The 13,208-nt window shown below is 39.2% G+C and overlaps 1 protein-coding gene and 1 non-coding gene across 3 annotated transcripts in view; both read right to left on the reverse strand.

Moving 5' to 3' along the window:
• Window positions 1-7,112, reverse strand: part of GOSR1 (golgi SNAP receptor complex member 1) — a 47,245-nt gene extending 40,133 nt beyond the window's left edge. The window contains exons 1-2 of one of the 2 annotated variants that reach the window (XM_030295521.1): window positions 7,005-7,112; window positions 4,170-4,284 (exon numbers count right to left, since the gene is read on the reverse strand). In XM_030295521.1, the coding sequence (XP_030151381.1) occupies window positions 4,170-4,284; window positions 7,005-7,035 (146 nt within the window). In that variant the 5' untranslated portion in view covers window positions 7,036-7,112. Of the gene's footprint in view, window positions 1-4,163; window positions 4,285-7,004 lie in introns of both variants that reach the window. The other variant, XM_030295520.1, reaches the window with a different exon arrangement.
• A 2,243-nt stretch (window positions 7,113-9,355) lies between these two features.
• Window positions 9,356-9,462, reverse strand: LOC115501960. Its single transcript, XR_003965000.1, has one exon. It is a non-coding gene; the product is annotated as a U6 spliceosomal RNA (small nuclear RNA).
• Between the last annotated feature and the right edge of the window lie 3,746 nt (window positions 9,463-13,208).

Raw genomic sequence — 13,208 nt, forward strand, 5'->3', positions numbered from 1 at the left:
CTATAAAGATCACACATGTCCCAAATATTAAATTCAGTATAAAATATAATTATATATATGATTTTTCTGAGCTTTAATACATCTACTCTTAATAATGTAAAGAAGTTTCAAATGCTTGTTTATAATTTCCCAAATGAAAGTAACTTAAGCTATGGCAGTGCCCACTGAATGCTGAATCTAAAGGAACAAATTATGTGGAACAGAACTGTAGAACTAAGTAGTACCACATATAAAAGGAGGTGTAAGAGGTATTATGGATTATTTTATGGGATCTTTGGGAATAGTTTTTAACATTTTTACACCTAAGCAATTATGGCTCCTCAAATTAAGTTCTCTCTTCTTGGCTGGACTCTTACCGAAAAAAAATAAAATTAAGATTTACATGATCCGTGGAAAACTAGTTATTAAGTAATCAGTACTGGCTTTAAGTCTAATATAGATAGCCATGTCCAGCAAGGAAGTTTCAGTACCAACTCTCTACATTTCTACTTATATTACAAAACTGTTTCAGTTTTGTTTTACAAAAAATGCAAGCTCTTCTAAAATCTGAATAACCAGTCAAAAAAACTAACTTTTTATAAGGGAAACTTGTGTTTGACAGATTCAAATTCTAAAACCAGATGTCCAGAAAATTTGTTCTGCCTCTTCAGAAAAACCACTAGCCTTCATTAGATCTGCAAATGGTATGCATTATCCTATGAGCATCTCAAAAGAGATCTCAGTTATACTGCAAACAGATAAGTACTCAGGCAATGACTATGCTCTTTAATCTTACTGAAGACTTTGGCTTGTCCTGTGACAGTGCTTGGGTGTGGTGAATGAAAACAGAGTAAGTCATCAGTTTAACATCAAAAAAGTACCTTAGCTATTTCCCTTTTCTACATACAATTTCACAGCAATAGTAATAAGCAATCAAATAACCAAAAAGTAGCTAATAAAAAGGACTTCTACTTTAAGATGTTTAACTAGGTCCAAATTTTTATTTCTTAAAACATTTCAATTTGTGGGGCACCTGGGTGGCTCAGTCAGTTCAGTGTCTCACTACAGCTCAGGTCATGATCTCGTGGTTCGTGGGTTTGAGCCCCGTATGGGCCTCTGCACTGTCAACAGGGAGCCTGCTCTGGATCCTCTCCCTCCCTCCCTCCTTTTCTCTCTCTCTCTCTCTCTCTCTCTCTCTCTCTCTCTCTCTCTCTCAAAATAAACTTAAAAAAAATCTCAATTTGCTACTTGCCTTAAAATATATCAAAATATCTAGTTCTTTATTATACGTTAGGGCCAACCCAAAGTTCTGTGGTTATCTCTCAGAATGTGCTCAGGCAAAAATGCTGAACCTCCTCTACCAGATATATGAAAAAGAACAATGGGTCAATGAAGGTAAGCCTCATGAAGAGGGAAACTGCTTGTCTTATTCACAGATATATGCCAAGCACCTAGAAAAGTGCCTGGCACATGGTAGATAACTCATTAAATACTTGAATGAATGAGAAGACAATCTCTATATTCACCATTCAGTTAAATTTAATTCAGGTTCAGTTAAATCTAATTCATTTTATAGATGTGTGATGATTCATTGACCATAAAGTTCTCAAAATAGAGAAAGTAAAAAAAAAAAAAATTACTCCTAGATGAAGAATTCTAATCATCACTGAGTTTATGCATTATGACATGCTTTCAATCTGGGCAATAATAAAACACTTTAGAATGTATATCACATCTTGATCCTCCCTGGCCTTACGTTTCTTATTGAAAGGAGAGTTAGGCTATAAGAACCTACAAAGTCAGTCCCAATTTGGTGTAGAATTTCTCAGGAAATGTTTTCAAGATAGTTTTCCCTTTAAAGGAGTTGTAAAAGTATTAAGTTCATGAAGCACAGAAAATATAGAAAAATCATTATGTAACTGTATCTCTTAACAATTCATAGTTTTAAAACTGTATACTCACTGGCATAGTATATATGGGAGACTTAAATTCAGGAAAAATGCTGTGGTAAAATAAGTTTAAGTTTACTCGTACAAAAGAACATCACTCATTTTCTTTACTTGCTAAGTCAAGTCCAAAGCAATGTAATGCAATCAAAGCTATGTGATATACCAACAGCTTACTTTTAGGTCCCAGAATCAATATGTTGGCCCTGCTATCTTTAATTCTTTAATAATGTGCCCTTATTAAAAAGAAGCAATCCTTTGGCTGTAGTGTTGAAATGAGTCTTTTGTTGGAATGTGCATAGAAAGGTTTAGGGCATAGGCTCTGAAGATACGAAGATCTGGGCTCAAATCCAGATACTTTTTGTTTTTGTTTTGTTTTGATTTATTTATTTATTTATTTATTTATTGTTTTATTTATTGTTTTATTGTTTTATTATTAGTAGCTGAGGATAATCCCACCCCACTGCCAATCCTCAGAAAAGTATGGGAAATAAAGAGCGGATAACAACTAACAGCTCTACTACTAGCAATTCCACTGCTAGATATACAGAAACATTTTTATAGGTAAAGATGTTCTACCAGCCTTCATATAAAGCTCTTAAAACAGTACCTGATACATGATGAACACTGTGTCAGCCCTTAAAATTATTAATTAGCAAAAATTAGAAACAATGTCCATCTACAGATTATAATACACAATCACACTATCACAATATGATACTACATGTAGCAAATAAATATACCACAGTTAAATGCATCCATAGCTTAAACACAAAGATAATGTTAAACAAAAACACGAGCTGCAAAATAACTAGTAAGATACTATAAATTTTTTAGGAACACAAACATAATGTGTAGATTACGGAGAAGTAGAAAACGGGATGATAACAGGGACTTCAACTGAATTGGTAATGATTATTTCTTCAAGTGGGTAACAGGCACATGAGGATCCATTATTCTTCATACCTTCCTAAGTGTTGTGACTATTTCCTAACAGTTTTTTAAACAAGGGGATGGCCTAAGTGAGCATAAGATTCAAAGATAAAAATACATCTTCCATATGTTCAATACAGTAGTATACAAGCTTCTCAAAAAAAACCCCAAAATTTAAAATAGCTTGGATGATTAATAGTGAGGATACACAATGCATTAGATTCATTCTAAAACACCAGAATAGCAGTACGTATACTTTACATTTGGGTAGTTTCTCAGATCCATTTAGCAATCAGAAGATAGAAGAAATACAACGTGGGCAGAGGCGTCTGGGTGGCTCAGTTGGTTAAGCGTCCAACTCTTGATTTTGGCACAGCCGAAACCATGATCTCATGGTTTCATGAGTTCAAGCCCTGCGTCGGGCCCTGTGCTGACCATGCAGAGCCTGCTTGAGATTCTCTCTCACTCCCTGTCTCTCTGCACCTCCCCCACTTGTGCTGTCTCTCTCTCAAAATAAATAAGTAAGCTTAAAAAAAAAAGGGGGGGGGAACCTCGGTGGCTCAGTTGTTTGAGCATCCAACTTTGGCTCAGGTCATGATCTCACAGCTCCTGAGTTCAAGCCCCGCATCGGGCTCTGTGCTGATAGCCCGGAGCCTGCTTCAGATTCTGTGTCTCCCTCTCTTTCTGCCCCTCCCCTGCTCATGCTCTGTCTCTCTCTCTCAAAAATAAATGAAAGAGGGGCGCCTGGGTGGCGCAGTCGGTTAAGCGTCCGACTTCAGCCAGGTCACGATCTCGCGGTCTGTGAGTTCGAGCCCCACGTCAGGCTCTGGGCTGATGGCTCAGAGCCTGGAGCCTGTTTCCGATTCTGTGTCTCCCTCTCTCTCTGCCCCTCCCCTGTTCATGCTCTGTCTCTCTCTGTCCCAAAAATAAATAAACGTTGGAAAAAAAAAAAAAATTTAATAAAAAAAAAAATAAATAAATGAAAGAAAGACACACAGACAACGTGGGAAAATCAACCACATTTCCTTACACTGGCTGAACTAGAAACTTATCTCTGATGCAAACTCATTCTTAAGCCTTAGCATTTTCCTCCTGACATCCTTATGGCCTTTACTTAAGGATCCCAAATGAATGCTAGTCTCAAGGATTAAGAATTTTTATAAACCACTAAAATATAAACAATAACAAAAAAATATCAAAAACTCACCAATAGATCAAGTTACAGAATTATATATTTTAGTTTATTTTTTAATGCTTTTAAGAAATTATATGGTTTAAGGCATAAGAGACAGAATCTGGTAGTACCTATACCTGTCGCGTCTTCCATCTCGAGTACTGCTGTGACTGTAACTTGTACATAGTTTACTGAAGGAAACTAGTTTCAGGTCAAGTTCATTTTCCAGCTGTCGAGCCTGTTTCCTGAGATCTTTAACAAAATCATGAAAGCAAATAGTTAAACACAGAGTCCATCAGCAGACATAAAAATCACACAGCTATTCTGAAGAAACAAACTATGAAAATAATCATAAACTGAGGCAGTTTCTCCCATAAAGAATGTTAAAAAAGAAAACCAAAGATTTACCCAGAAAAGCAAACTGTCTCTCATTTAAACTTCAGATGGGTCAAGAAGGGGAGAAACAGGGAGAGGTGAAAAATTTCACCGGTATTCCAAAGACAGCTACACAACAAATGTTCTAACATCCCTGGATTATTTCTGTAACAACAACTAAAATTTTGTAATTTGGCGGGAAACAGAAGAGAACACAAATCATAAAGAAACCGAGTATGGTTTATGACCAACATTACACCAACTTACCAACTAACTTTATAAAAGAGAAAAACCATCACTGTTTTTGACAGAGATTTTCCTATCTCTTTATATTCCAAAGCTTTTGAAATTCTTAGAATGACTTAGTAACTGAGGCTTAAGAAAAAATAATCATTAACAAAGGATTAAAAAATGGTCTTTCAATAAGTTTACTGAAAGAAACTTAGAGGGTTAAATTAACAACAAACAATATGCGATCAACAAGGTCAATTATAAGTATGACAAAATAAGAGCCTAAGTTTTAAAAGAACAGAAGCAAACAGAAACACTGGTATAGTAGTTTGGCCTAGTGGTTGAGGGAGAGAAGCCACAGTCTGGAAAGCTACTTCTAGATGTGAGTACTACCATTCATCGTAAAGTGGAGGTCAAAATAAAAGGGCTGAAATGTACAAAGGAACATCGTAAGGATTCATCTTTCATGAATAAGGAATACAAAATATTATTTCAACATGTTTATCAGCAACCAGAAGTAGGAAGCAGTATAATACAGTCTTAGAATCTTAGCTAAGCCTAATGTTCTGAGATTCTGAGAACTGGCTCTGAGATTCAGTGAAAATCTACTTAACCTATGAACCTCAGCTTTTTGTTTTTTAAACTCCTTACCTTCAGGGTTTTTCTATGCATGAGTAATCATGTGCTTAAAGCACCGGGCACAGAGTAGGTTGTCAATAATAAGCTGCTATAATTATTATAGAATGGAGCTTCAAAAAACTATAGCCTGGGGCGCCTGGGTGGCTCAGTCGGTAAGCAGCTGACTTGGCTCAAGTCATGATCTCGTAGTTCATGGGTTCAAGCCCCGCGTTGGGCTCTGTGCTAATAGTTCAGAGCCTGGAGCCTGCTTCGGATTCTGTGTCTCCCTCTCTCTCTCTGCCCCTCCCCCACTCATGCTCTGTCTCTCTCTCTCTAAATAAAAATGTTTTAAAAAAACCCACTATAGCCTAATGACTAGTATTAAAGATAACAATAGCCACTTGTACATAAGTTAAAAATATTTTCTACCTAGTACACACATTTCAAATAGGCATTTAAATACACATTTTAAACCACGCTTCTCTGTAACTAGTAACTGTCTTCCCTAGTAGAAAACATCAAATAAAAGTATTTTGAAAATATAACAGGCAAGGGGTGCCTGGGTGGCTCAGCTGGTTAAGCCTCTGACTTTAGCTCAGGTCATGATCTTGCGGTTCATGAGTTCCAGCCCCGCATCAGGCTCTGTGCTGACAGTTGAGAGCCTGGAGCCTGCTTGGGATTCTGTGTCTCCCTCTGCCCCTCCCCTGCTCGTGCTCTGTCTCTCTCTTTCTCTCTAAAATAAATAAACATTTAAAAAATTAAAAAGAAATAAAAGAAAATATGACAGGCAAGTATGGATGAACTTAGAATTAAGCTCTTAGACTGAATGGCTGATAGTGACAATACTGTTACTTGTAGTTTCCAAGAGACTTCAGAGGGTAGCAACAGGAAATAGGTTAAAAGAGAAAAAGGATTCAGAGAGTAGTTTCTGTTGTAATAAAGCAAAGAGGCAACTGAAAGAAAAAGATGAGCCTTCACTCATCCTTGGTTGCCATGGTCCGGGAGTGGGTTTTACATGAGCCCGCTTTATCAGAACATATTTTCAGTAAATAAAGGTACTTGTCAAATCTCAAGACGGTTTTTTGGCAGAAATATAGCAAATGCAATCTTTGCAATTCACAGGGGTTCTCTCAACTTTCTCTTTATAACAAACTCATCTCTACAGCAGAGGGTAAAGTTATTTCCTCTGTCTTCAAACGCGACTCGACACCCAATCCTCGAAGTCGCAGCCTGAAGCTGCCAAGGGGACCCAGTAAGAGACACTTCGTTCATACAACTTCCCCCGACGGACCGGACTGACAAGTTCCTTCTTTCCCTTATCCTACTCAATTGTCCAACAGTGACCTCAACTCTTAAAACGCTGACTCTTCCTGCCTCCTGGGCTTGGGATATTCTCGCTCAAAACTCGTCTCCTCTCAGAGTTCGTGCCCCAAGCCCCTTCGCCCAAGTTCGCTTAGCCTCTCAACCCAGTTCTCCTCCAGCGGCTCAGGACCCTCTTCTTCTGAATCCGCGCTCAGCTCTCTCCGCCCAGCCCCTGCTCCAGGTCCCGAAGCCTCTCAGGTAACCCCTTGCCCCAGACCGTTCGGTCTCCTCAGCCCCCAGGCCCAGGGCTCCCACTAGACAAGCCTCACCCGTCGGCTCGGCCACTCCGGAGGTCAGGCTCTTTTCTCTGCCACCTCCCCCAAGACCCGTCCTCACCCAGCCCTTCTGCCTCTCGGCGAGACCCACACAGTAACGCTCGCCCTTACCTTCCCAATAATTGCTGGTTCCTGCAGCCATCTTTGTTATCCAACGTCAGTCGGGATAGGAGAGTAGAGGCGATGCGAATCAGAGAATTAGCTCCACACCTTCTTCCGCCCCGGCGCCAGGGCCGATGGGATACGTGAGCTTCCACAGACACCGCCACCTGGCGGTCAATTATCATTTCACAGCTTTTGAGCAGTGGGACTGAAAACGAGTTTTACTCCCTGACACTACCTGAATATCTGTCCTGGAGCTCATACCCTCAGGCGGAACACCTAACCTGTATCATCGCCTTCGATTCGGCTTATCCTCTCTCTCAGCAGGGGCCTGCTTGGCTGAGAAGAAAGTCATCATTAGACGTAATTCCCTGTTTTCCTCACCTTTTCTCAATAGGTGTCTTCAGCCAACCTCTTCCCTTCTCAGAGCCAGAGGCTCTTTTCCTCCCAAGGCCAACCCTTCCATCCTCTCTCTGCCTAGTTATTCCACTCTGACATAAGTGCTCTTCTCCACTGGCCGCCTGTTCTCCTGTCTACAGCAGTTCAAGTCCCAGCCTTCTTTCTTTTTCAGCTGCCAAATCTAGAAAGTGTATGCTGCTTTTATGTACCTTATCCTTCACCCTCAACCTGTCAAAATCAGCCTTCCAAAGCCACCCTTTCTAGATACGTAAATTATCACAGTCGACCTGTGTCCACATTTTACCAGTTCTAGTGAAATGTACAAGTTACCTCCAGTAAAGGTGTTTAAATGATACCTGTCTGTTTACCCATTCCCAGTTATGACTGTTTTTAAGACTTCTACATTCATCGAGAACCACACCAGATGTTATTATTTTTGCTTTGACTGTCAAACATAATTTATAGAATACAAAAGGAGAAGGAGAGATGACTGTATTTACACTTATTTCACTCTTTCCATTTTTCTTTCTTCATTCCTGACGTTCCAAGTTTCCTTCTTTTATCATTTTTATCATTTCATTTCTGTTTCAAGAATTTCATTTAGTCGTTTTTTTGAGTAAGTGTGCTGTATGTATGTATGTATGTATGTATGTATTTTCTCAAGTTAGTTAACATACAGTGTAATCTTGGCTTCAGGAGTAGATTCCTGTGATTCATCACTTACATACAACACCCAGTGCTCATCCCAACAAGTGCCCTCCTCAATGCCCATCAGCCATTTCCCTCCACTCCCACCCCATCAACCCTCAGTTTGTTTTCTGTATTTAAGAGGCTCTTATGGTTTGCCTCCCTCTCTGTTTTTATCTTATTTTTCATTCCCTTCCTCTATGGTCATCTGTTAAGTTTCTCAAATTCCACATATGATTGAAATCATATATCTTTCTCTGACTGACTTATTTTGTTTAGCATAATACCCTCTAGTTCCATCCACGTTGTTGCAAATGGCAAGATTTCATTCTTTTTCATTGCCGAGTAGTATTCCATTGTGTATATATATACCACATCTTCTTTATCCACTCATCAGTTAATAGACATTTAGGCTCTTTCCATAATTTGGCTATTGTTGATAGCACTGCTATAAACATTGGGGTGCCTGTGCCCCTTCTAATCAGCATTCCTGTATCCTTTGGATAAATTCCTAGTAGTGCAATTGCTGGGTTGTAGGGTAATTCCATTTTTAATTGTTTGAGGAACCTCCACACTGTTTTCCAGAGTGGCAGCATAAGTTTGCATTTCCACCAACAGTGCAGGAGGGTTCACCTTTCTCCACATCCTCACCAACATCTGTTGTTTCCTGAGTTGTTCATTTTAGCCACTCTGACTAGTGTGAGGTAGTATCTCAATGTGTTTTTGATTTGCATTTATTTCCCTGATGATGAGTGATGTCGAGCATCTTTTCATGTGTCTGCCATCTGGATGTCCTATTTGAAAAAGAGTCTATTCATGTCTTTTGCCCATTTCTTCATTGGATTATTTGTTTTTCAGGTGTTGAGTTTGGTAAGTTCTTTATAGATTTTGGATTAACCCTTTATCCAATATGTCATTTGCAAATATCTTCTCCCATCTGTCAGTTGCCTTTTTTTTATTAAAAAAAAATTTTTATTTTAAAAATAAAATTTATTGTCAAATTGGCTAACATAACAGTGTGTAAAGTGTGTTCTTGGTTTTTGGGGTAGATCCCCATGGTTCATCGCTTACGTGTAACACCCAATGCTCATCCCAACAAGTGCCCTTCTCAATGACCAGCGCCCATTTTTCCTCTCCCCAACCTCCCCATCTACCCTCAGTTTGTTCTCTGTATTTAAGAGTCTCTTATGGTTTGCCCTCCTCCCTTTCTGTTTGTAACTATTTTTTCCCTTCCATTCCCCCAGGGTCTGCTGTTGAGTTTCTCAAGATCCACATAAAAATATGGAAGCTTCACGAATTTGCGTGTCATCCTTGCACAGGGGCTGTGCTAATCTTCTTTGTATCCTTCCAATTTTAGTATATGTGCTGCCGGAGCAAGCCCTGTCAGTTGCCTTTTAGTTTTATTGACTGTTTCCTTTGCAGTGCAGAAACTTTTATCTTGATGAGGTCCCAATAGCTCATTTTTGCTTTTATTTCCCTTGCCTTCGGAGACATGTCAAGTAAGAAGTTGCTGTGGCTGAGATAAAAGAGGTTGCTGCCCGTTTCTCCTGTAGGATTTTGATGGTTTCCTGTCTCACATTTAGGTCTTTCAGCCATTTTGAATTTATTTTTGTGTATGGTGTAAGAAAGGGGTCCAGTTTCATTCTTCTGCGTGTTGCTGTCCAGTTTTCCCAGCACCATTTGCTAAAGAGACTGTTTTTTTTTTCCAGTGGATACTCTTTCCTGCTTTGTCAAAGATTAATTGGCCATATATTTGTGGGTCCATTTCTGGGTTCTCTATTGTATTCCATTGGTGTATGGTCTGTTTTTGTGTCAATATCATACTGTCTTGATGATTACGGCTTTATAAAATGGCATTTAGCCATTTTTTTAAAGAGTAGGTCAGCTGGAGACAAATTCTACTTGTTTTTCTTCATCTGATAGCATCTTGATTTCCCCTTCATTCCTGAAAGATATTGTTGCCAGATATAGAAGCTAAGGTTCATAATTTTTTTTTCGTTTGGCCCTTGAAAAATGTACCAATTTCTTCTGGCTTCCACGTTTCTGATGAGAAACTGGCTGTTCTTTGAATGGTTTTTCCACTATAGCTAAGGTGTCTTTTCTCTATCACTGCTTTCAAAATTTTTCTTTTGTTTTCAGAAAGGTAATTACAATGCATCTTAAGGTGGTTTTCTTTGGTTTTATCCTCTTTAGCTTCTTGAATCCTAGGTTCATGTCAGTTGGCAAAGTTGGGAAATTTTCAGCCATTGTTTCTTCTACTACTTTTTCTTCCCCATACTGTTTCTCCTCTTCCTCTGGGACTCTGATGAGATGAATGCTAGATCATTTGTTAGTGTCCTACATATACCTGAGGCTCTACTAATTTCTTTCTGTTTTCTGTTTTTTATATTGGGTAATTTCCATGTTCTGTCTTCAAGTTCACTGACAAGCATATCTTTCCTCTCTTCCCTCCATTCTGATAGCGAGCCCATTCACTGAATTTTTCATTTCATTTTTTGTATTTTTCAGAACTAAAATTTCCATTTGATTCCTCATATATTCTATTTCCTTTTTTTCTTAAAAAAAAAACTTTAGAGAGAGAGAGAGAACATGCAAGCTAGGTAGAGGAGCAGAAAGAGAGGGAGAGAGATAGAAGCTTAAGCAGGCTCCACACTCAGCATGGAGCTTGACGTATGGGTCAATTTCATGACCCTGGGATCATGACCTGGGCTGAAATCAAGAGTCAGATGCTTAACCAACTGAGGCACCTAGACAAACCTTCTATTTCTTTGCTGAGACTCTTTTTATCATTTGTTCTAAGTTTATTTATAATTTCTCATTACAATATATTTATTATGTCCTTATCAGGTAATTCCAACATCTGTGTCATGTTGATATTCACATCTGTTGATTATCTTTTTTTTCATTCAAGTTGAAATTCTTTGGGTTCTTGGTATAATTAATGATTTTTAAGTTGTAATCCTTGATATTTTAAGACCCTGAATCTTATTTAAAGCTTCTGTTTAAGCAGAACTCCTCTGACATTGTGCTGGTGGGGGTGGTGGGGAACTGCCTTGTTACTACCAGGTTGAAGTTAAGAAATTCAGACTCTCCCCTGGCCTCTGTTGATAGCCCAGGTGGTGGGTGGGGGTGCCTTGTTACTCTTCCACAGATGGCCCTCAGTGACACCATGACGGGGGCCTCATTACCACTGTGCTGTGTGGAGGTCCTGGCTCTCCACCTGGGCCTTCTTTGACACTACCCACCCATCCTGGCTTTATTACAGCCAGGTGAGGGTGGAGTCTAGGCTTCCTGCTCAGCCATTGCTGTAAGGGGTAGAAATGGGCTTGTTTTTTGTTTGTTTGTTTGTTTGTTTGTTTTTGGTAGCATTTGGCTGGAGCGGTGCAATTATTGTCTAAAATTATTGCACCTTCGTAGGCTGCCCCTTCCGGTGTCCTTTGGCTACAGAAGCATTTTCTTTTGGGGTTTTTCTGTCTGCACCCTTTGGCATCTCTGGATTGCCAGCTTCTCCATTATGGGATATATAATGCAACACCCACTATGGGATATATGAGGCAGAAAGAAAACCCAAGGAATTCACCACATGTCGTTTCTTGGGTACAGAGGTCCCTAACTGGTTTGCCTCCATCTCTCCACCCTTTCTGTGCTTAGTGGGAGGAATTGAAGAGAAATACATCTACTCCATTTTGTCCAGAATCGAAAAACTTCCATTTAATTTTTAATAGATTTTAATTATTTGCTAAAATTCATATTTTCTTTCTGCATTTATTCATTGCCATTATTTTTAAGTTTCTGATTGATAAATGAAAAATCTGTAACTCCTATGGAACTGTTTCTATTTTTTTCTCTTGATCTTTCATCTTTTGATAGTGTCTTTTGACAATAAAAATAACTTTCAATTGGATGCTATATATTCTAAATTAAAATTTGTAGTAATCATTTGAGGCCCCAGATGATATCTTCTTCCAGAGACAGTTTACTGCACTTCACACAGGCAGTTCAGGTAGTGGCACACCAGCTTACTCAAGTATGGGCTGGGACTTTTACCAAGTAGGATTCTGGGTTTGTAAAAATTGGTCCGTTTCTAATTTGCCCTTACTTCTAATGTGCCACCCAAGTGTCCTAACTGAAAGCCTGTTGACCAGTGCCCCCTTCCTTGATAAGTGCTGAATTCATATTTTCCCCCGACCCAGTGATACTGGCTACAGCTTCTGTTTGGGTTCTCTGCCTCTTGCCTGCCCTCTCTGCTACTACGTACCTGTAACTCTCAGTTAGTTATGACTCTCAGATTCAGTTATGAATCAACAAATCCCTCAAGGTGAGACTTGACTGTCATGTTCACCTCTAAATTCCCTTTGCTCTAGGATCTTGACCCCACAAGTCCTTGTTACCTTAGTAGTTCTTCACTCTTTCAAACAAGTGTTTTGTTTTGTTTTTAAATCCAGATTTTCTAATTGTTCCTGATGGGAAGGTCTTTTTGTTTGAAGCCAATTCATCTATAGCTGGAAGTAGAACTAAATTATCTTATTATTTCTAATTTACTTGTAGATTATTTTGTATTTTTCTTTTTTTTTTTTTTAATTTTTTTTCAACGTTTATTTATTTTTGGGACAGAGAGAGACAGAGCATGAACGGGGGAGGGGCAGAGAGAGAGGGAGACACAGAATCGGAAACAGGCTCCAGGCTCTGAGCCATCAGCCCAGAGCCCGACGCGGGGCTCGAACTCACGGACCGCAAGATCGTGACCTGGCTGAAGTCGGACGCTTAACCGACTGCGCCACCCAGGCGCCCCTTATTTTGTATTTTTCACATGCATAATCAAATCTGCGAGTGGTGACAAGTTTGCTTTTTCTTTGTCAATATCCATATCTGTCATTCGTATTTTCATGCTTCATGGCTGAGGTCTCTTCCATCAATCTAGCAAAATCCAGGTACTTTAGATTTTTTTTATGGATTTATTTTGGTGATAGGGAGAGGTTGGAAGTTGCAGGACTCTTAAACATTCCTCTTTGCTTCTTTTCTTTCTCATCACTTGTTAAATTTTCCTTCACCAGAAGCTCTGTGTTTCAAAGCTGTCCCTTTAAATCATGCCTGCCCACTTTGAATTGTGCTCACTTTGAAGCCTCT

The sequence above is a fragment of the Lynx canadensis genome, chromosome E1, assembly GCF_007474595.2.
Source record: "Lynx canadensis isolate LIC74 chromosome E1, mLynCan4.pri.v2, whole genome shotgun sequence".
Lineage (NCBI taxonomy): Eukaryota > Metazoa > Chordata > Mammalia > Carnivora > Felidae > Lynx > Lynx canadensis.